The following is a 24416-nucleotide window of genomic DNA, read 5'->3' on the forward strand; positions in this document are numbered from 1 at the left end:
ATTTCTGCTAGGTTCCTCCCTACTAGCAGACACCATTTCCACATTGCCAAAGTCATAATAAAATACTTGACAATGAAATTTGTGCTTCATTTGTATACATCCTTGCAAGCTTCAAATAGCTCATTCAATAGAAATGCTGACTAGTTGAACGAAATTCCTTCGCAATAGTGCTCTGCAACTTATATGGTGTCCAATGTGCACTCATTTCTAAAGAAATGTCTCATTACTTTCCCTTCAGTGATGTAGTAGGTGAATCTGATGTGGTCCTTGTTGATCAAATCTATTTTAGTGCCCTTATTGTTATGCTTTGTGTTATACTCGTTGTAATAATCATTGTCCCCCTCTTTCTTAGCTCACTTCGACCATTCTAGAACGCGGTCGATATTGCATCTCCTATTGCTAAGAGCCCAGTGAGGCAATGAATGTCCTCCACATGAATTGGACATTCCTTGTCTGACTAGAGCGAGCCACCATGCATCCTTATCACTGGAAGTTTAGTGCATTGCATTGAAGCGAAATACGTTCTGAAAATCAGCAGATTCCTCAAATTTATCAAAGTCAAACGTTCAAGTGATTGAAATGTTCCTTTGATATTCGTTGCCATTGTATCATCACCCTTTAGAAATTCTCCTGTATATACCTCTCACTTGAGCGCTAGAAACTAGAAACAATTCAAAAGATCATTGTATACTAGTGTTGCCTTGTCATATTTCCCATACAATGATTCTATAACAGGAATTTGGTCATCTAGTTTGTCTTCAGGAACTGAGATTATCTTCGTCATACTTCTACATCACTGATATATGAAAATTACATGGGGCTGATAGCAACTGCTTGAGCGATGTTTTTGAGTTTTGAACCGAGACTCAAAGAATTTTGTCACCTAAATTGGAACTTCTAAAAATCCTTGCATAGCCATGCAAATTCAATAGACCATATTTGACATGACGTTTTTGACTAGACTCGCTAACTAATTGCTACGACAAATTTACCTATGCATACTCATTCATGTTAACTAGCCGATGACTGAGCTTTTCCTAACTTGGATTGCGCATGATGGGAAAAGTACAAAGTGGAGCAGATCGGTAATAATATGATTGTAATGGTGGCTTTATTGGTTAACTCTTTCCATAATGGGAAAATATTCTATGGAAATTTACCTGACAGGGGTATTATTACCTAATTATTACGGAAAACACTCTGAGTATGGTGGATAATACTTGTGAAATGTGTGAATGACCTCCCCGACCATAGTCGGCTGCAGTGAGGTGGCATAGGTGCCACAATTGAGCTGACATGCAACCATTATTGTATGGAAAACAAAATAAAAAACTTAAACAGACTAATTGCTTGATTGTTTTATTCCTACTAACTATAAACCTACCTATAGGCCCTTTTCAGAGACCTCATCAATTAGAATATTGGGTGTTGTGCTGGTGGAAAGGCTTCAGGTGTGTGCCATTCACCCTTCTTGGTATCAATATTCCATCCAATTGCATAAGTTTCATTGCTTCAGACTCCTTGATTTCTACGACTATGAATGGACCAAGCCAATGCATCTGCAACTTACCTGGGAACTTATGAAACTTTTTGTTGTATAATAAAAAAATTTCTCCAACTGTGAACAATTTTCTCTTAATGTGCTTTTCGTGCCATGCTTTTTTCCTCATTTTCTCAACAGATTGATGGAATTTAGCTATAAATATGGCTTCATCTAATTCCATCAATTCCTCCAACTACTTATGTAGTGATGCATTGTCTGTCATCTTTGTATCTTGAGTAATGAATATGATCGGTACTGCAAATTCAACAAGTACCACGACTTCCCATCCATATACCAACTGGAACGGTGTTTTCTTGTGTGATCGCTTGATTGTTGTTTGGTACACCCATAGCGTGGCTTGTACACACTCACCCCAATTGTCTCGACTTGTCGAACATATCTTTGTTAGTCCCTTCTGTAGTATCTTGTTGAATGCTTCAACCGTCCCATTAGCCTAAGGGTGGTATGGGCTGCTCTTATGATGTTGGACTAGGAAATTTTGCAGGAGGGATGCAACTATTTCATTTATAAAATGAGTCTTGTGGTCACTTATTAGGCTTTCTGGGCATCCAAACCTGGATATGATGTTTTCAAAAATAAACCTTGCGTCGTGTCTATTATACACTCTTTCACTGGTACAACATATGGCCATCGCGTGAGATATTCGGTAGCTGTGATGATATATCATGCATGATAATGGTATGCTGGTGGGTTGATCAGCTCAATAAAATGAACTGCCCTCTTTTCAAAGATATGCACTGTACATACCAGTTTTAGTGGTAATTCATCATGATGCAATAGTTTTCCAACTCTCTGACACACATCATAGCCTTTCGTATATTCTTTGGTGTCCTTGTAGAGTGTAGGCCACCATAACCCTACTTGCAAGACCTTCCTCGCCGTTTCTTTTCCCCCGACAAGCCCTCCCATAACTCTAGAGTGTCACTCCCATAGGACATATTTCCTTTCATGCTGGAGGAGACATCGCCACAAGACTTGATTAAGGCACAGTTTATAGAGATGTCGTGCGATCATTTGATAGTCAGCTACTCTCACCACCATTTGTCTCTTTTGCATCGCCATATGTCCCTCTGGACATTTCCCTGTGGCTACAAAAGATGTGATTTCCTCCAAGTAGTTAGGTATTGCTTCTATGCATAATAAATCAGCATCCAGTAGTTGATCATCTAGGGAGCCCCCACTTTCCCCTAATTCCAGTCTGGAGAGGTGATCCAGCCCCACATTAGATGGCCTGGTTTAATGATAACCTCGCACGTAAACTCTTGGAACAACAGTAGCCACTTGCAGATTCTTCCCGCTAAGACTGGCTTGTTGACCAAGTACTTTAGTTCTGAGTGATCTATAAAGAATTTGAATGGCGCTCCAAGTAAATAGCATTGAAATGTTTGCAAGGAGTATACCATGGCTAGTTCTTCTCTCTCGGTTGTGGTATAGTTCTTTTCTGCAGTCGACAACTTCCTACTTGCAAATCAAGTTGAATGATCCAAGTTCCCGTCCCTTGGTTGCACCAACATTTCCCCTAGCACAATGCCTGATGCATCCATATGTATGTGGAATTGTTTGTTCCAGTCCGAGTATACTAATATGGGAGCATGTTTGGTGTGGAGCTTGATTATCTTCTTTATTCAGAGGTATCGCTGCATTGGACCCCATTTTGTAATGTGTCGGAAACACCACACATTATTTTCACTGCAAGGGGGGTCTAGGCAGGGTGGCAATGATCTTTAGGAGGCCCCCATTGGCGGGGGATCGGGGGCAATGCCCCCGAAGCTAAAAATAGATGTAAATTTGCCTTGTAAAATGTTCTAATTTCATATTCAATCTGGATATTTCATTAGGCAGAAATATGATGGTAGAAGTTATGTTTAATTTAAGGTTTTGTTGACAATGTTGGACCCGCCAACATGTCAGGGGAACTCCTCGGCAAGAACTCCCAACTAGACCTCAGACTATTTGGTGTAGGAGTCCCAGCAGTGGGTTGCATGGTATCGCCTTGATCGCGTTTGCATGCAGAGGCAAGTAAGATGTCCGTGTTGGTAGCAAGGGTATGAAATATGCAACAAGTCAAGGAAGGTGCATGAATGGTTCTAACACACGAAGGTGAGGTGAGTGCACCCCTTGGAAACTTGTGAAAGCATGGAGTTAAGAAGGGAACACATGAGAAAAGATGCATCACAAACTGGAAGGAAAGTGAGCTAGCAATCCAAATTGATAGTTAAACCAACATCACATTTCAGTAAGATTCATACATACTTATATAGGAAAGCCATACATGCATGCGTAAGAAAATAGATAGATATATCATTTAGAGTAAACAAGATAGCTGAAATACAATACAACATATGCATGAAATGTGCTGGCTCTTTTGTATTAAGAAGTGAAAGTTCTAGTCATACAATACAACCATGACCATCCACTAGTTCCGATAGCGGAATGTTACAGTCACTGCCACTTGCTCCTCCAAAGAGATATACTAGCTCTACACAGTGGAGAAGCCAAGGCTCATTACAATACTCTCCAAGCTTTCTTTAAGATACTCCTATCGGAAGCTTGGTTGACCAAAAGCCCTTACAATGATTTATGAGGGACTATTTATAGCAAAGGGTGGGGTGGCCCTTGACATTCCCCTTTGTGATAGTTCATCTACCCTCATGACTCTTCATCTACTCTATGACTATTACATCCAACTATTGACACTTGAACTTCCACTTGACAAGACATTACATACAATCTGCACATGTACCCATGTGAGACAAAATAGGCTTGAGAAAGCCATGCAAGACATCACTATGACTCGGACAACTGTGGGAAGACCAGCTCTTCGACATCCTCATGGTGGTTGACAGTAGCAAATTGATGCCAAGCTTGGTAGTCTGTGATGGTGTTCGTGTACTCTATGGTGACATATTTTTGGAAACGAACTCTTGCCTCTGTAGCATCTAGGTACACTGCTCGGGCTCCTCTGTCCAACTCGTCTGATAACATGTGCATCATTGTCTTGAGTGCGGCCGAATAAGAGACATACTGATGCATGGTGTCTATAATGATCACGAAGTCTGTGTTGGTGGCTATGGGAATCAACTCGTCAAATTACGAGTAAAGCTCCACTTAGACTTGTGCCTTCGTCTTTGCCTCGGTGAGTGTCCCAATAGATGGGATCACATGTGTGCTCACAACAACATCCATACTAATGAATACCCATGCATGGGAAGCCTATAAACTAGTGATGAGATGCAGGAGATCTTCATAGTTCTAGATCTGACTCTGGATGCATGCCTTAAGTTCGACCGCTCTAGGCTTCATCATCTTGGGCAAGTATAATGGGGCTCCATTGTATCTCATTTTCCATTTTTGCATGTAGTTGACAACAATATGCACGTTTGACAAGACACTTGCTCTCCTAGCATATCGTTGCTACCAACCGTTAAGATGGAAAACTGCCTTATGCACGGTACCAAACTTGGAATACAACACTCACATCACTGTCTCAAGGGACAATACTTCATCTAGTATTTACTTCTTCAAATCTACTTGGGCAGATGCTGTAACGAAGTCTCCTCCTTGCTTGGTCGTCTATAACTCCTTAGCCATTCGCTCATTCTCAGCTATTAAGAAGTGAAAAATTAAGCTAGTAGCTTTGACATATTCTCTAGTAGCATCGGCCAATGTTACTGGATCCTTAAGCATGTCAGACACGATCACTCTTCCTCAAACTGTGTAGGAGATGTGTTGTCATCCGGAGTAGACACTCTGTGAGATTGCACAACTCTATGCTATGACTTGTCAAATGATATCTTGTGCATCTCTTCTTCCAGATTGTCTCTAAGGATCTCAGTATCCCCTTGTTCGCTTGGGACTTTCTCTGCTTTCGGATCTGGTGAAGTTGGTGGGTCAACCTCTTGGTGGTAAGGCATGAGGACGATGTATTTATCTAACTCTTTCTGCTCCATATCCATATCCATCTGCTAAAGTGCTTGTTCAATCTCTTGAGTGAAGTACTACTCCTGCAACTACTCACCCTGTCTGCTTGGTGCCAGCTATTCAGACGAGTCTACTACCTATACGAGTGTAGTTTCATCTGCTTGTACATGTTTCACCCCCTTCTCTTCGTGTCCCTACTGGGCATCCTTCTCCTGTTGATGCAGCTCTTGTTCCTTCTAGAGTTTCTCCTCTAGCTCATGCAACTCCTTCACTGCTTCCTCCATCCTCTGTTTTTCTCTCTACCTTTGCGCATTCCTCTTGTCGCATTGTTGCCTCTTTGCCTCTATTACCAAAGATTCTTTCTGCACAAGTGGGTTTTCTCTGAACTTGTAGCTTTGTTCTACCTCCACACTATCAACAATCTTTCTCTTGCCTTTGTCGCGCACCAGTATGTTTACCTCTGTTGTTGTTACTGTTGGTGCTCTCATGGATGCTGCTTCATGCTGCTTCGTTAACCATTCCACAACGATGCTGACCAATTTATTGGGCCTAGAGAAGCTGTAACAAAATCTCCATGGGTCTTCCTCCACCAAATGATATGCCCCATGGATCCATAGAAACTGTACTCTTGCGCAGTGATCCTTCACTAAACAATGCGGGTCATACGGATTAAAGCTTCAGATGTCGAAAGGATATTTGCTGATCTCCCCTGTTTCTACATCTACATGTTTGAGGTTCTGTATCTCATACAACCTGATACACAACAGAAGAGTGGGCCTAGGTGCCTTCTTCTTCTAGTGTAGCCTAGCTGACAGTCCTACCAAGATGTGGTATGATACTTCTTGCATGATGAGCTTTTCCATGGAAAAATTTGGGAAAACATGCAGAGGCTTCTCCACGTTGTACATCCATATGAAGGTGTCGGACAATGAGACATACCAATCCACAATATTGATCAATGCCTCCATTGTTGCCTTCAACGTGTAAGGTGGATCCTACTCAGATATGTTCTACACCGGGGTGACAAAATGATCTGACAGTTGTGTGATAACTCCTCTAAAGTTGCATTTGGAAAACAATTTACAATAAGTATTAACATAGGTTTCCACTAATGTCCATGCCCACTTCATGCCTAGGAACTATTGATGGCAATAGATTGCATCCAAGATGTAACCAAACATGATTTTTGCTTGCTGACCTCTAGGCGGCTGCCTAGCTCTTGCTACCTATTCCTTCAGCCTATGGGCCACCATGTCGGACCAGTTGCATGCTCTGCCTTCATTGGCCAGTTGGTCCAACATGATCACCCAACTTTGCGGGAAGGTCTCCATGCTCTCTTTTCCATACAAGAGACATGAAAATATCACAAAGTATTGATACGCCTTTCGCAATATCTTCGTCTTATAAATCTGGTTGGGTGTCATCCTAAATTTGGAAGGCTCCTTTACCCAGTTCTTCAAGATATCCCTAGAGTTGGCATTGTTGCTGGGTAGGCTGAAGGGTGTCTGCATGGTGATACATCTATTGATAATCCTGTTCCCTGAAGGTATAAATCCTTGTCTTGCTGACACTGCTCAATGTCATCGTCTTGGGATGACAGTAGGAGATGATCCAATGTATCATGTCCATGTATGGGAATGTAGGATACCTGCATGTAATCTGGTACAAGCCGGACTTATGAATGTTCACAGAGACTTGGTTATCTTCGAGATCTTCCACAAATGAGCCTGAGAATGCATCATTGACCTCTTTCCATTTGATCTTGATTTCTTTGTCTACGATCAACTTGGTGTCTTCATAGATCGGCAAACTTGTAGACACTTGCTCAACTGCTACTCCAGTTGTGCTTCCATCGCTGTCCTTTGACCCTTCTCTATTGGAGGCCATTGATCCTGAACTAGTGAGAGACAGACGAACACCGGTTATATCTGGAGACATGGTGACATGCATGGCCAGAAATCTGTCAGTTAAAAAAAAACCAAACTTGAGGGATGACATGCTACATACCTAGGGATTGACTGGCAAGGATTGTGCAATTTTTACTAGGAGGCTAGGAGACTAACTACTTGAACTATGAAAAAGGATGTCCAGACTGTTGGGATGCTGGCTGGCTACTGGAATTGCGTAATTCGCATTCCAGACTGGCCTGTTGGGTGCTAAGATTGCGCAATGCACAATTTCAGTTGGTAAGTGCTGCAGGCCCAAGGACTGCATTGCGCAATTTTCTAGGCTAGCAATCACTCCCTCTCAGAATTGTGCAAGGCAAGACTAGACGGCAGTCACTAACCAGAATTAGGCATTTTCAGGGAGGAAGGAAGAGCCTTCCCCCTCAGAATTGCGCAATGCTATCTTGGCGAGGCAGTGTCCTGGCCAAGGTTGCCCAAACCTACTGATGGGCAACTGAAAACAAATGAAGATGTGAATGAATGGCGATACTGAGTGTAAGCAGAGGTGAATGAGCATGCATGAAAATAGTGAATGCAAGATTTAGAAAATAGAACAACATGCATGTGTGTGAGATGAGTCATCGAACCAGCAATTGTTCGTGCAAAATAGTGTCATGCATGCGACAGTAGTGAGATGCTAACGAAAACTGAAACGGTGCTTCTACAAGCTAATATGCATGCAAATGATAGCAAGCATTCAAAAAATTAAAGCAAACAACACTCACACAAGCCAAAACACAAAAAGAGACAGAAATGCTGCAAAAGACAAGATAAGGGAACTTACCCGAAAATAGCTAAGCTGGATGTGTTGTGGGATGTCAAAGCTCCAAGATCGATGTGAAGAATGAGCTTTGAAGCATTGAATAAATAAGTTTGAGGCTCATGATGTTCATGCTACAAATCTGGAAAAAAGCAACACTTGGAGGAATGTTTCTGAAACGATCTTTGCATGTAACCTCCAGCTGCTAAAAATAGCTCCCTAAAATCTAGGGATGCTTTTTGCATGTTTCTTTTTGCTATTTCGAGAAAAATCAACCAATCCATGCACGTCAAGTTTTCTCGGTCCATTGTGGAATCGGTCAACCTGAGGGCACATGCAACAACTTGCTTGAATGAGGGGAAATTTTGTGCATTTTTTGGGATGAAGCTGAGTTGGTTGTCCAGAGGGATTGCTCAATTTCTGGGAGGAGCAGCTGACTACTACCCAGAATTGTGCAATTTCTGGGCTCAACTGTCCTGCTGGGCTAGATTGCACAGTTTTCACTGGGAAGACTATCTGATAGGATTGCACATTTTCTGAGCCCAGCAGGTTGCCAATCAGATTTATGCAATTTTTGGAGGGAAGGTTGGTTCCCCTCCAAAATTGTGCAATTTCTTGAAGGTTTTGCTCAAGCAACAGCTGGACCAAGTCCAGTGAAGCAGCCTGTGAGGGGAGTTAAGCAAACTATCACACATAGGCTGGCTAGCTGCTGAAAAAACCAATGAAGCTTGTGTACTTGACCATGCAAGACATGTTGTTGAGGATGGTTAGTAGGGAGGCTCCAAAACGAAGCTAAGGAAAAATTTTGGAGCGGATTTGTAGCCTCTATAACACTTGGCGACACATTGGTGGAACTCCAGCTCTCTGAATGGACCTTGTTCGTGAAAATCAAGTCTAACACCTATGGAAATATTGTTTAGTTCTCTATTCATCTTGTTTCCACACTTTCTTGATCGTAAGATGTAGCATCTTCCAAGCCCTTGGTTGGTCGACACACATTCCAAGCCAAGTCAAAATAGTTGTTTCATTTGCGGACGAGGGGTATATTGGTGCACAAACCATATGGTCGTCAGAGTTTTAGTTTCATCTTTGGTGTTGCTCCATTGCTAGCAGGCCTAGACAATGCCCTGGCAGAGACACGCAGGAACACAAGCATCGCTCCGTTGCCAACGAACCTGGTCAGTACCCCATCGGAGTTACTTGCATCACCTCTCTGCGTAGGAATACTTTATCTTCTCTCGTCTTATTCATTTTTCATTTTTTCAAAAAATTTTCACATTTTCATTTATTCATTTATTCATTGTCATAACTGTGCATAGCACTTATTCATTTCAGAGGTAGAAGAGGGATCCCAATTTATTGAGAGCAGAAGAGGTTGTTCCTTCAGAGAAGTAGTTGATAGTTTACATATACCTTTGATGTGCTTGTTAAGGTTTTCCCCCTCACCTTACTGTACTTGACTGGGCTAACAAGGATTAACCCAAAAACAACCGACTAGAGTAGGTGACACTAGTTAGCGAGAAAGTGTTGTGTTTTCACCAAGGCGCACTTTGAATAGTATGTATTTTCCATCGACTTGTCATGGACTGAAGATAACAAGTTCTTCATATAGAGGCAAGATGACAGATAACCAAGTATTGATAACTGCACAAGTCCTCTTGTACTTTACCCAGCTTATTTCAAGATTCACGCACAGTCTCATGTGAAACTAACCTATGGATGTAAACAAGAAAACAAACCATAAAAAAGAAGAAGAAAAAAGTAGAAGTAAATGTGTAAGCAAAGCGAGTAAGCAAACATTCATGCAAGCAAACAAACCAAAAGAAAACACTACTCCTACTCCTAAGCTAATGGTGCATGATTCTACTCACGTTAAGTGATATTAATTCCCATGTAGGCATCAGTGCATTGGTCGACCCATGTTGGTGAAGGCATGGTTCGTGAACAACATAGTTATGCGAAACAGAAAACAATAAAGATATAACAATGAAGACAAACACACTTTAGGTTTAAATGCATCCATAGAACATAAGTGAGTGCAAGTGCATGACGTGTGGTCCATGGACTTACCATGGTGTTGTCTGACACTACGTGTAGATGTTACGCATACACACACTCTTGACTGTGACATGCAAGAAAATGAAGGAAACAAATACAACTTATGTCGTGCACGTGTGCTTGCTATGTAATATTCCTCCAATGCATGAGCGATGGGATCATTTAGTTCAAGTGGATGAAGCATGTTCTATGTGTGAGATTGATCTTCAATGCATACAAATGAGTGATGAGGAACCTTGGGTGTTTCAACAATTTCCTGATCAGAAGTGAAATCAACCTCAGCATAGCGAGGGCCTGACATAACCATCAGCTCAAGCTGAACTTCCTCAACACTCTGTGGATTTTTGACTTCGTCAACATATATATCATCATAAACAGGTGGCTTCGAAAAATCAACTATGATAGAATCATCATCGTGATCGAATATGGGAGTAAATAGATCATGGCCGTTATGATCAGCAAAATCAATGATTTCATTGGCAACCTCATGATCTGATGAATCAAACAGAGTGGTAGGTGAGAAGCGAAAAAGTTCACCCTCTGTATTTCTGGAAAAAGAATATGAAAAGTCATGTGGATTTTCAATGAATAATTTATCCTCTTCGTTGTCGGATGATGGAATGACATTCGATGTGTTTTGTGAATGATCAATAATGGGTGCATCCGTAGATGGAGATACACATGTGAAATCATGGTTCACAGAATCACCAAATATGTCAGGAAAACATAGAGGAGGCTCGAACAAAAGGAAGTCCTCCTTCACTGAGTGTTGATGCTCAAGCTCCCAGTCATAGTCTTCATGAATGACAACGCATGTTGGTTTTGCAACACCAACTCCGTCGATAGATTGATCCTTGTTCACAATAAGTGTAGAGTCTGGAATGGAAGAACACAAGATAGTGCAATCTGGAGGATCATCCAAGTACAAAGATGGAGGTTGAGGTACAAAAAGCATGTGAGAACTCAATGGATTCACAACCAAGTTTGTTCAAAAATCGGAAGGAGCGATGTCGGGAAGATCTGTCTGTTGAACACATGTGTGTGCATGCTCTCCCACATCACTCTACGATGGTGGAGCTATTTGATGAGGGGACAACAGACAGTCACTTGTGACAACGATTGTGTCCATTTGTGATTGTGCAGCTCCATCACCGAAGTATGCCAAGCGGGGCTTGGGCTTGAACTTCTTCTTGGGATGGACTGATTTGTTAAGATAGTATTTGAATCTATCCCAAATATATGCAAATTTCATTTGGCTTTTCGGAGCTTCGAACTGCAAATCACGGAAGCACTACCAAAAATCCATAGGCGATTCATGCAGGGCCTTCTGTTGTTGTAACAATTTTTGGTCAAGAGGTTCTGGATCAAAATGATGGGAAGTACATTCAATGACATCATAGAACTGCTCAATTTAGTGCATGCTTCTAGGAGGGAGGCTGGAGTACCACCGTTGTGGGGATTCACGAAGTGTGTATGCAAGCAGCAGGTTGGCCTCTTCATTAGAACACTCATCTGCCTTTTCAATCATGGCAAAGAAGTCTTGCAAGAACATAGGCTAGGCCACTTCGCCTTCACCATCATAAGTGAATTGTGACAAGAGATCAAAAAACTCCCTCGTGATGTCAAGAGGTTCAACATATGAAAGACATCATGGAGGGATGAATGTGATGGAATCCATGATAGATGTGCAAAGTTTCAAAATAGGGTGAGAGGACACAGCTTGTCATCTAGCCCTCCTTCTAGTGACATAAATGTTGAGAGCGTTGGACTTGCCAACATGTTAGGGGATCTCCCCAATAACAAGTCCCAACTAGACCTCAAACTGTTTGGTGTAGGACTCCCAACAATGGGTTGTATGGTATTCCCTTGACTATGTTTGCACGTAGAGGCAAGTAAGATGTCCCTGTTGATAACAAGGGTGTGACATATGCAGCAAGTCAAGGAAGGTGTATGAACGGTTCTAACACAAGGAGGGTGAGGTGAGTGCGCCCCTTGGAAACTTGTGAAATCATGGAGTTAAGAAGGGAACACACGAGCAAATATGCATCACAAACTGGAAGGAAAGTGAGCTAACAATCCAAAGTGATGGTTAAACCAATAGCACATTTCAGTAAGATTCATACATACTTATATAGTAAAGTTGTACATGCATGCGTAAGCAAACAAATACATATATCATTTAGAGCATAGTTTTCAAAACCATTTTAAAAAACCGGTTACCAGTGTAACCAGCCGGTTAGCAAGTCTGCCGGTCTAAACCGGCCAAAAAACCCGGTTGGAAAGGCACTTTCGCCCATTTTTTGCCCTAACCGGTGAAAAACCAGCCGGTTTAGGACATAACCGGCCGGTTTTGTCCTAAACTGGCCGGTTTTAGGCATGCCCACCAAAACTTGCAAAAAGTGTATTCCTGATTGTGGTTTAGGGGTTTTGGGGGGAAACTAAAGGTGTTTCAACCCTAACAATGTTGGCAATTAATGGTAATGTTAAATTCTTAAAGCAAAAGTGACATTTCCTTTAATTTTTATTTTCATCGTTTTACTTAAATTTTTAACATTACCATGAAATGACTCAGGATGTTTGAGAGTGGTTTCGAACTCATTGGATTTCATATGGAGAAAATATAATTTTAGATTTCACTCAAAATTCAGCAGACTTAATGGTTTTTCAGGATTTCATGGTTTGGGGGTAAACAATAAATGCAATTAGAGCTCCAAATGATGAGAAAAACTCCTAATCTAGATCCCATTGTGTTGGACGATATTGATCCAACATCAGAATGGGTGGAGGAGACTGAAGAACCTGTGTTTGAGGCTGATTTTGATATCAACATGGCTTTAGCAGGGGTTGAAGCAGATTATGTGGTGGCAACAGAACCAGGATGAATAGCGGCATCAAGGAAAGGCAAAGAGCCAATGGAAGGCAGTAGTCATGTAGGTCGACAAACTTGTGCTTCCATTAGGTCCACTTCTATTGTCATTGGTGGCATTGATATTGAGGTTGCAGATCAGGCTGAGGCATCTTCAGACTCTGAACCAGATGATGTCTATGTAGCTCCTGATGATGATCCTATGTCTAGTAGTGGTTATGAACTTGATGATTAATCATGTGTACACTGTAGGCTTGTAGTAGGCCAATGGCCTCATAGCTTACAACATTATTTTTAGACTTTATAGGCCATTTAGAGCCTCATTTCTTATGTATTTTGCTATTTTGTCGATGATATGTACTGCACTCGGTGCCATTTTGATATATTCACCTTTACATGGTATATAAATGAGCAAACTTTGCATATCTTGTCTCTATTGGCTTGTAATCATGGTTTTACATCTTAAAAATAGTTTTGTTTCATCAAAAATTAATTATTTAATGTATTTTTTTAAAACCAGTTCGTTTAGACCAAACCAGTGCCGGTTAGACCGGTTCCGGTCGGTAAACCGGTTCATTAGGTGGACCGGTCCAGTCACCGGTTCTAGTTTTAAAAACTATGATTTAGAGTAAACAAGATAGCTGAAATACAATATGACATATGCATGAAATGTGCTAGCTCTGTTATATTAAGAAGTGAAAGTTCTAGTCATACTACAACTGTGACCAACCACTGTTTCTGATGGCGGAACGTTACAGTCATTGTCACTTGCTCCTCGACAGAGATATACTAGCTCTACACAATGGAGAAGCCAAGCTCATTATAATACTCTCCAAGCTTTCTCTAAGATACTCATATCGGAAGCTTGGTTGACCAAAATCCCTTACAATGATTTACGAGGGACTATATATAGCAAGGGGTGGGGTGGCTCTTGACATTCCCTTTTGTGATATTTCATCTACCCGCATGACTCTTCATCTACTCTATGACTGTTACATCCAACTATTGACACTTGAACTTCCACTTGACAAGACGTTACATACAATCTGCACATTTACCCACATGAGACAAAATAGGCTTGAGAAATCCATGCAAGAAATCACTATGACTCAAACAACTGTGGGAAGACCAGCTCTTCGACATCCTCACAATAGTTGACAATAGCGAACTGATGCCAAGCTCGGTAGTCTGTGATGGTGTCCATGTACTCTATGGTGACATATTTCTAGAAACTAACTCTTGTCTCTGTAGCATCTGGGTACACTGCACAGGCTCCTCTATCCAACTTGTCTGGTAACATGTGCATCATTGTATTGAGTGTGGCCAGACCACCAATATACTGATGCATGGTGTTTGCAATGATCACCAAGTCTGCGCTGGTGGCTATGTGCATCAACTCGTCAAAGTACGAGAAAATCTCCAGTCAGACTTGCGCCTTTGCCTTTGCCTCGACGAGTGTCCCAATAGATGGGATCAAATTTGTGCACACAACAACATCCATACTCTTGAATACCCATGCATCGGAAGCCTACAAACTAGTGATGAGATGCGAGAGATCTTCATAGTTCTGGATCTGACTCCAGATGTGTGCCTTCAATTCAACCGCTCTGGGCCATAATCTTCGGCAAGTGTAATGGGGCTCCTTTGTATCTCATTGTCCATGTTTGCATGTAGTTGACAATAATATGTACATTTGACAAGATATATGCTCTCCTAACATATCGTTGCTACCAACCATTGAGATGGAAAACTGCCTTATGCACAGTACCAAACATGGAATACAATGCTTAGATGACTGTCTCAAGGGACAATACTTCATCTAGTATTTACTTCTTCAACTCTGCTTGAGCGGATGTTATAACCAGGTCTCCTCCTTGCTTGGCCATCTGTAACCCCTTAGCCATTCGCTCGTTCTCAGCTATTAAGAAGTGAACAATCGAGCTAGTAGCTTCGGCATATTCTCTTGTAGCAATTGGCCAATGCTATTGGATTCTTGTGCATGTTAGACACGATCACTCTTCCTCAAACTGTGTAGGAGATGTGTTGTCATCCGGAGTAGACACTCTGCGAGATTTCACAACTCTATGCTGCAACTCATGAAATGATATGTTGTGCATCTCTTCTTCCGGATTGTCTCCAAGGATCTCAGTATCTCCTTGGTCACTTGGGACTTGCTCTGCTTCTGGATCCAGTGAAGTTGGTGGGTCGACCTCTTGGTGGTAAGGCATGAGGTTGATGTATTTCTCTAACTCTTTCTGCTCCATATCCATATCTATCTACTTAAGTTCTTATTCAATCTCTTGAGCGAAGTCCTACTCCTGTGACTGCTCACCTTGTCTGCTTGGTGCTAGCTGTTCGGATGAGTCTACTACCTGTACGGGTGCAGTTTCATATGTCTGTACATGTTGCACCCCCTTCTCTTCATGTCCCTGTTGCAGTTCCTTCTCCTATTGGCACAACTCTTGTTCCTTCCGGATTTTCTCCTTCAGCTCATGCAACTCCTTCACTATTTCCTCCATCGTCCATTTTTCTCTCTGCCTTTACGGGTTCCTCTTGTCGCATTGTTGCCTCTTCGCCTCTATTGCCAAAGCTTCTTTCTGCACAAGTGGGTCTGCTCTGAACTTGTATCTTTTTTCTGCTTCCATGCTATAAACAATATTTCTCTTGCCTTTGTTGCGTGCCAATATGTTTGCCTCTATTGCTGCTGCTCTCTTGGATGCTACTTCACACTACTTCTTTAATCATTCCACAACAATGTCGATCGGTTCATTGGGCCTAGAGAAGTTATAACAATATATCCATGGCTCTTCCTACGCCCAATGATACGCCCCGTGGATCCATAGAAACTGAGCTCTCGTGCAGTGATCCTTCACTAAACAATGTGGGTCATACGGATTAAAGCTTCAGATGTTGAAAGGATATTTCTTGATCTCCTCTGTTTCGACATCTGCATGTTTGAGGTTCTGTATCTCATACAACATGATCCGAAACAAAAGAGTGGGCCAAGGTTCCTTCTTCTTCCGGTGCAGCCTATTTGGTAGTCCTACTGAGATGTGGTATAATACTTCTTGCATGACGAGCTTGTCCGTGGAAAACTTCGGCAAAACATCTGGAGGCTTCTCCGCATTGTACATTCGTATGAAGGTGTTGAATGATGAGGTATACCAATCAGCAATATCAATCAATGACTCCATTGCTACCTTCGACATGCAAGGTGGATCCTGCTCAAATATCATCTTGTACACCAGGGTGAAAAAATGATCTGATAGCTATGTGATAAATCCTCTAAAGCTGCATTTGGAAACAATTTACAATAAGTATTGATAGAGGTTTCTGCCAATGTTCATGCCCACTTCATGCCCAGGAATTGCTGACGGACACAGATTGCATCCAAGATGTAAGTAGACATGTAGATTTCTTCTTGCTAACCTTTGGGCAGCTATCGAGCTCCTGTTACCTATTCCTTCAGCCTGTGAGCCAGCATGTCAGATCAGTTGCATGCTTTGCCTTCACTGGCCATTTGGTCCATCGCGATAACCCAACTCTGCGGGAAGGTCTTCGTGCTCTTTTAGTCATACAAGTGACATGAAAAGATGACCAAGTATTGATATGCCTTCCGCAATACCTTGGTCTTGTAAATTTGGTTGGGTCTCATCCTGAATTTGGCTGGATACTTTACCCAGTTCTTCAAGATATCCCTAGAGTTGGAATTGTTGCTGGGTAGGCTGAAGGGTGTCTCCATGGTGATCACTGGCTTCGAAAAATGATACATCTACTAATAATCCTATTCTGTGAAGGTAGCAATCTTCGTCCTGCTGACACTACTCAATGTCATCGTGTTAGGATTAGTGTGCGAGGCGATCCAATGTATCATGTCTATGCATGGGAATGCGGGATACCTGCATGCAATCCGGTACAAGCCAGACTTATGAATGTTCACATATACTTGGCGGCCTTTGAGATCTTCCCCAAATCTGCCTGAGAATGCATCATTGACCTCTTGCCATTTTAGCTTGGTGTCTTTGTCTATGATCAGTTTGGTGTCTTCCTAGATCGGCAAACTCGTACACACTCTCTCAACTAATGCTCCAGTTGCACTTTTGTCGGTGTCCTTTGACCCTGCTCTATTGGAGGCCATTGATCCTGAACTGCTGAGAGAGAGATGAACACTTGCCATATCTGGAGACATGGCAACATGCATGGCAAGAAATCTGTCAGTTAAAACCAAAGAAAACTTGAGGGATGACATGCTACATACCTAGAGATTGACTAGCAAGGATTGCACAATTTTTACTAAGAGGAAGGGAGACTGACTACTAGAACTATGTAAAAGGCTTTCCAGACTATTGGGAGGTTGGTTGGCTGCTGGAATTGCGAAATGAACAATCCAGAATGGCCTATTAGGTGCTGAGATTGTGAATTTCAGCCGGAAAGTGCTCGAGGCCCATGGACTGCATTGCGCAATTTTCTGGGGAAGAAATCACTACCTCTCATAATTGCACAAGACAAGACTAGAGGGGAGTCACTAGCCAAAATTGTGCATTTTTTGGGAGGAAGGAAAAGCCTTCCCTCTTGGAATTGCGCAATGTTGTCTTGGTGAGGCAGTGTCCAGGCCAAGGTTGCCCAGACCCGCCAACGAGAACTGAAAGAAAATGAAGATGTGAATGCATGGCGATACTAAGTGTAAGCAAAGGTGAATGATCATGCATGCAAACAGTGAATGTAATATTAAGAAAGCAGAATAACATGCATGTGTGTGAGACGAGTCACCGAATCAACGACTGTTCGTGCAAAAGAGTGTCATGCATGCGATAGTAGTGAGATACTAACGAAAACTGAAACGGTGCTTGTACAAGATAATATGCATGCAAATGACAAAAAGCATTTGCAGAAATGAAGCAGACAACACTCACACAAGCCAAAACACAAAAAGTGATAGAAATGCTGCAAAAGACAAGTTAAGCGGACTTACCAGGAAATAGTTGAGTTGGATGTGTCGAAGACTCTTAGATGAGTTGTGTGATGTAAGAGTTCCATGATCAATGTCAAGAATGATCTCTAAAGTGTCGAATAAATAAGTATGAGGCTCAGGACGTGCATGCGACAAATCTTGGAAAAAGCTACACTTGGAGGAAAGTTTCTGAAACGATCTTTGCATGTAACCTCCAGCTGCTAAAAATAGCTCCCTAAAATATAGGGATTCTTTTTGCATGCTGCTTTTTGCTATTTTGAAAAAAATCAACCAATGCATGCAAGTCAAGTTTTCTGGGTCTCGAGTGGAACCGGTCAACCTAAGGGCACATGCAATAGCCTGCTTGACTAAGGGTAAACTTTGCACAATTTCTGGGATGAACCTAGGCTTGATGTCTAGAGGGATTGCACAATTTCTGGGAGGAGCAACTGAATGTTGCCAAAAATTGCACAATTTCTGGGTTGATTTGTCCTGTTGGGCCAGATTGTGTAGTTTTCATTGGGAAGACTATCTGATAGGATTGCACAATTTATGAGCCCAACACGCTTTCACTCATATTTGCGCAATTTCTGGAGGGAAGGTTGGTTCCCGTCCAAAATTACCCAATTTCTTGAAGGAGTTTTTTAGGCCCCTATACTACAAGTGTAACCCCTTATCATTATTAGTACAACCACTTATTATATTGATGTACCCATGTAGTGCCCATATTGTTACTAATGTGCCCCATAGAAGCCCACTATTGTTATTATTGTGCCCTTACATTATTATTGTTATGTCAGCTCTGATTATGTTATGACCCCTTAGACTCCTATATATAGAAAGGAGGTCTTTTCATTTGTATCATCAAAGAATTGTTCATTTATGTAATGTAAAGGAGGTTTCCCCCTCAAAGAGGCTGAATTCTAAGGCATTGATCTATCTTTTCTATCTTTTCTTGAGCTGGTTTCATAACATTTGGTATCAGAGCTTTGGATTCTAGGGTTTCGCTGCTCCAAACAGGTCATCATGGCAGTTTCGCTATAACTTTTTTTCTGTGACGTTTCATAAGTCGCAAAAAAAACCCATTTTAGAAGCAATCGTGCTGAACCTTGGGTCCGAATTTTAGAGCTTTTCGCGTGATATTTGCGGAGATATGATCTGAGGAATTTCGTCTTTCTGCAAACTCCTGAATTACATTCAAAACAGGTGACCTAGGGAAAATAGTCATAAGTTTCGTTCTGGGGATCGGATTGAAATTTCATAAAAAGGTACAGAAAGAGGACGGATTGTAGTTTCTTGTATGCATCTTTCAGATCCAAAGGTCAAAAGAGTGACTCGTGGCACGTCGTACAATTTCACTCTACTGAACTAGTCTATAATCAAGTCACTGTGGGAGATTTCGCATAACTCTTCCTTGGAGAATCCAAATTGGGTCAGACTTGTGGAATTGGAAAGAGGACACAGAGGGCTACTGCAGGCCACAATTTCAGAACTTAAAGATATGAAAGTACAGAGTTACAGTTGTTTCAAGATCGAGCTCCTAAAATCAAGAAAAAGCGAGATGAGGAAGTTTGATGGCAAGGATCCGATAAATTGGATACTACAGATGGAGAAATATTTTGATCTACATGAGGTGCAACTGTTACAAAAGGTATGTATTGCATCTTCGTATTTAGAACCGGTTCAATTTTTATGGTATGAAGGGCTTTGTTGTCGTAAAAAACTTGTTACGTGGTCAATTTTCATGGAGGAAATGATAGCACATTATGAGGATACAAAGAGCAACACCTTCTTTAGAGCAACACCACAACAATTGGAAAGAGTAAAAGGGCTTTGTGACATAGTGGAAAGAAAATTTATGGAAACCAAGAAGCATACCCCTCACAACTATAAAGATGGAAGTGTTGTTTCTCCTAGCCTTCCACAACCTACAAGGGTTACACCACAACAATTGGAAGAAAAAAGAGAAAAAGGGCTTTGTTACAATTGTGATAGAAAATGCATTAAAGGTCATAAGTGTGCTAAGAAGAAAATATTTTACATAGAGTATGAAGAGGAGGAAGAAAAGGATCAAGAAACATCAAAAGAAGAGGATATATGCCAGGACCCGACCCCAGAGAAAGAAGAAATGAATCAGAACATATCTTGTAAACTATTGGCAAGAATGACCACTCCTCAAACCCTCAAGATAGAAGGAAATATCCAGAAGAAAAAGGTGCAAGAAGTGAAAGATCACATCAAGAAAGAATAATGAATCCAACCATATCTTGTAATTCACTGGTCGGAATTACCACTCCTCAAACTAGCAAGACAGAAGGACATATCAAGAAGAAAAATGTTCAAGAAGTGAAAGATCACATCGAGCGTCAAGAAATGAATCCGACCATATATTGTAAAGGATTGGAAGAAATTACCACTCCTCAAACTCTAAAGATAGAAGGACATATCAAGAAGAAAAAGGTTCAAGCAGTGAAAGATCACATCAAGCATCAACAACAAGTTCTCCAACTTTTAAAGGATAGCGCCACTTCACTGCAAAATCAAATGAAACAACAGGTAGATCAACATCATAGTGAAAAATGTTTTGATGTAGGCGATTGGGTAGTTTTACTGCTACATCTAAAACAAGCTATTTATGAGAAGGAAATGTTGGCAATACTACATGCACTTAAAAAATGGCGACCTTACCGAATGGGAAGACTCTTCAAGGATGAGGACGTGGAAGCATTGTTTTGTGCTATTTCTATTATCCAACCAGATTGGATAAACGAAGCAAGGGATGAATGGAAGGACAAAGAAGTATGGCCACTTATTCAAAAGTTGCAAAAGATCCCAATTCAAACAATATTGCCAGATATTGAAAAGGAAGGAAAAATCATATTGGAACCTGGAGCAGTCACGGAAACAAGAACCCGACAGCTACGAAATCGATCAATTTCGGAGTATCTCATCAAGTGGAAGAACTTACCCACTGAAGATTCCACATGGGAAGACAAGAATTTTATACAGAAGCATCAAGAACTACTCAAGTGTTGAGGACAATTCTTTTTGAAGGAGAGGGGCATGTTAGGCCCCTATACTACTAGTGTAACCCCTTATCGTTATTAGTACAACCACTTATTATATTGATGTACCCATGTAGTGCCCATATTGTTACTAATGTGCCCCATAGAAGCCCACTATTGTTATTATTGTGCCCTTACATTATTATTGTTATGTCGGCTCTGATTATGTTATGACCCCTTAGACTCCTATATATAGCAAGGAGGTCTTTTCATTTGTATCATCAAAGAATTGTTCATTTATGTAATGTAAAGGAGGTTGCCCCCTCGAAGAGGCTGAATTCTAAGGCGTTGATCTATCTTTTCTATCTTTTCTTGAGCTGGTTTCATAACAGAGTTTCTCAACCAAAAGCTAGACCAAGTCTAGAGAAGCAACCTGTGAGGGGAGTGAAGAAAGATATCACACACAAGCTAGCTAGCTACTAAAAAAACCAATGAAGCTTGTGTACTTGACCGTACAAGACATGTTGCTAAGAATGGTTGGTAGGGAGGCTCCAAAATGAAGCTAAGGAACAAATTTGGAGGGTGTTTGTAGCCACTACAATAGGTTTGCTTCCCTACAAGGCAACCCCTCATTATATGTTGGCTTGATGGGCCCTGACCCAGGTTCAACATTAGTCAAACAAGAAAATCCCTACACTACTGGCCCTTTCAGGATCAGCTCGCAGAGCGCGGACCAAAGTCTCACCCAAAGTAGTATGGGGGGATGTAGGAACCAAGTTTCTGCACCCTGAGATGGTTGTGACGTCGGTCTATACTTCTTGATCCTACCTTCGTGCAGATCGAGAAAAATTTAGGGCTTATCAATGTTCCTTATCTTCTATCCTTCAATACCTTCATGAAGGTACTCAATTGATCTTTTCACAACCCTAACCTAAGGTCCATGCACTTACACGCCTCTATGATTGCAATATTGCATAAGTTCCCAAGTTATCTTAAGTGTTACCTAATTTGCCATGTATTTACAGTTACCTTCGCGTAAACCTTTACTCTTGCTTGCGTTCAATTAATATATATAATCAAATACATTCGTTGATCAAATAAGAATTATAATGTAAACCCAGATCGCAACATAATATAATCAAATGCATTAAACAGAGACAAAATACACAGTTCTTACAGAATAATTCTCTCTATTGATATCTCTAGTTTAGTACAGACTCTATCCAACATATGCACACAGCTGTAGGGGTCCATGCACTCAGCTGTGAACTTCCATCCTAAGCCTCTGCGTACTCAACTGTAGAGCCTTTACGTATGCTAAGACTCGAGAACACTTAGAACTTCTTACACAAAATCCTTCTTACCATTACTACTCTTCTCTTAGACTCTTCTAAGACTCCCTTTTTATACAATCCCATGGTCTGTGGACCATGGGTAGATCTTTACAACCGACATGATACTTTACAAAACAAGGGTAGGCAAACCTTTGACCTATTCGTGCTCCGTGACCACAAAATGTGGAGACTTTACATCTTTATTACAAATTTTGGGCCTTTTGCCCCAAACATGGGCTTTTAGCCCCAAAATTGGCTCTTGGGGGAACCCGTTCCCAACAAGCCGCCAACACAAATATGGTGACTCACCCTTGAGTCACTCTATGGGCGCGAAGATCTTGGCGCGAAGACCCACCAGCTCGACCTGTATGACTGCTACCTCAGCAGTGCACTGCGCGGCTCCCTACTTTATTTCCTCGACTAGCGGCTCTATTGCTAGCCCTGCACTATCAGCCTGAAGCTTCTACTTAGTCTCCTATAGACTATCCAGCTTGCCTTTAATGGAGGCTATGATAATGTAGGCCTCATCCAACTAAGGGTTCAAGCGTGCCTTCATCACTGCCTCTTTGTGCTGAGTTGCATCTACCTACTCCTTCAATGCCTTAGCTTCCTACAGCTTTGCGAGTCTCTATGTGAGGGCAACAGTAAGTGTTGTCCCTTTTACCTCATCGTAGCACTGTTATAGCTCTCACGCCTCTATTTCTAGCCTCTGCACAGTAGGGTCTTCTTGTAGGTTGGTTAGTACTTCGAACAACTGTTCAAAAAGCATTTTGTAGTCCGTTACTACACTTTCTACTGTCGTTATTTCCTTTGTTATAGCATTCATGCGCTGCTCCTTAACTTCCGGTGGAGTTGAAGGCTGGGCCCTCAGCTGCAACTTTGCAATTTGGAGGATCAACTCCAACTCAACCTTTGCCAATTTTGTGCAGGCGTCGCGCACCCCCGTAGCAAATTTGCGAACGTGCACATCTACCAGCTCATCCGCAGGAATGGCCAACTCTAGGACCATTCGACATGCTTCCTCCATGGCCTTAATCATGTGTTGATTTGTGTTAGTGAGTTCCATCATGGATGCAAGGGTGGAGTCTTGTTACATGCCCATCTAAGTATTTTTGATCTTCTGCTCGCTAATCACCTATAAAGACCACTGTTCGCAAGCCCTCAGCTCCACAATCACCCCATCCTGCAGTAGGTGGAGTGCCTCGCTTGGAAGTGCTACCAATTGCAACCCTACTGTCTTGAGTGCGCTGACAGCGGGCATGTCAGTTTCGGTCTTTGTCGTCAGTTCTCCATCTGGCAGCACTATGGCTCAGGAGTCCTTCGCATGTAGCATCCTAGAAGCTTTTGAACTACTGATGGCCAAACTGGTGGATGTTGTGTTGGTCTATGTTGCCCGAATCTGTAGCTCTCGCAGATTCACCTAAATGGCCCCCAATGCGCGGTGATGATGCTGCTTAAACTGCTGCAATAGTTCTGCAGTGGCATCCCGCAATGTATCCCCAATGTCATTCAAATCCCCCTCTGTTAGGGTGATTAGGTCCATGGATGTCTTGTTGGCCTTGGACTTCTTCCACGACCCTACTTTTTCTTGTCCACTTGGACGCTTGATATGGAACGGAGGTGTCTGTGGGTCCACTCCTCCCTATTCTGTCGGATTGTCCTCTTCTTTTGGGGAAGGTGACTTCTTTTTGTTGGAGCTGCACTCCTCTCCTCCTATATGTCCACTTGTCTCCTGTGTGGTAGCGTGGTCTGCCCTAGCCTTATCCTTAGCCTCCTTCCCCCTTTTCTTAGCCAATTGCTCCATCTTGAGCTTGGCTTCATCCTTCTTCCGCTGTGTGGCTGTCTTGTAGGATCCGGCCAGCTGTCAATAACTACTTGAATTGCATCATCCGTAGCTAAGTAGGGCAAGTCATGCCACTTCTTCTCAGGGTCCTTTCGCACCATGATGAAGACATGGTGGAAATCAGCCTTAAACTCTACGTACGGCTGTAATTTATTGATGACAGTAGGT

The 24416-nt window shown here is 41.9% G+C and overlaps 1 protein-coding gene across 1 annotated transcript in view; it reads right to left on the reverse strand.

Moving 5' to 3' along the window:
- LOC149211188 (calcium/calmodulin-regulated receptor-like kinase 1) overlaps positions 1-23432 on the reverse strand; it is a 43470-nt gene extending 20038 nt beyond the window's left edge. Inside the window, exon 1 of the mRNA XM_089399205.1 lies at positions 23151-23432. Within this exon, the coding sequence (XP_089255331.1) occupies positions 23151-23432 (282 nt within the window). The remainder of the gene's footprint in view (positions 1-23150) is intronic.
- Positions 23433-24416: the final 984 nt, after the last annotated feature.

The sequence above is a fragment of the Pinus tabuliformis genome, chromosome 1_2 (genome assembly GCF_031772625.1).
Source record: "Pinus tabuliformis cultivar Carrire ecotype Pingquan chromosome 1_2, CPIR1, whole genome shotgun sequence".
Lineage (NCBI taxonomy): Eukaryota > Viridiplantae > Streptophyta > Pinopsida > Pinales > Pinaceae > Pinus > Pinus tabuliformis.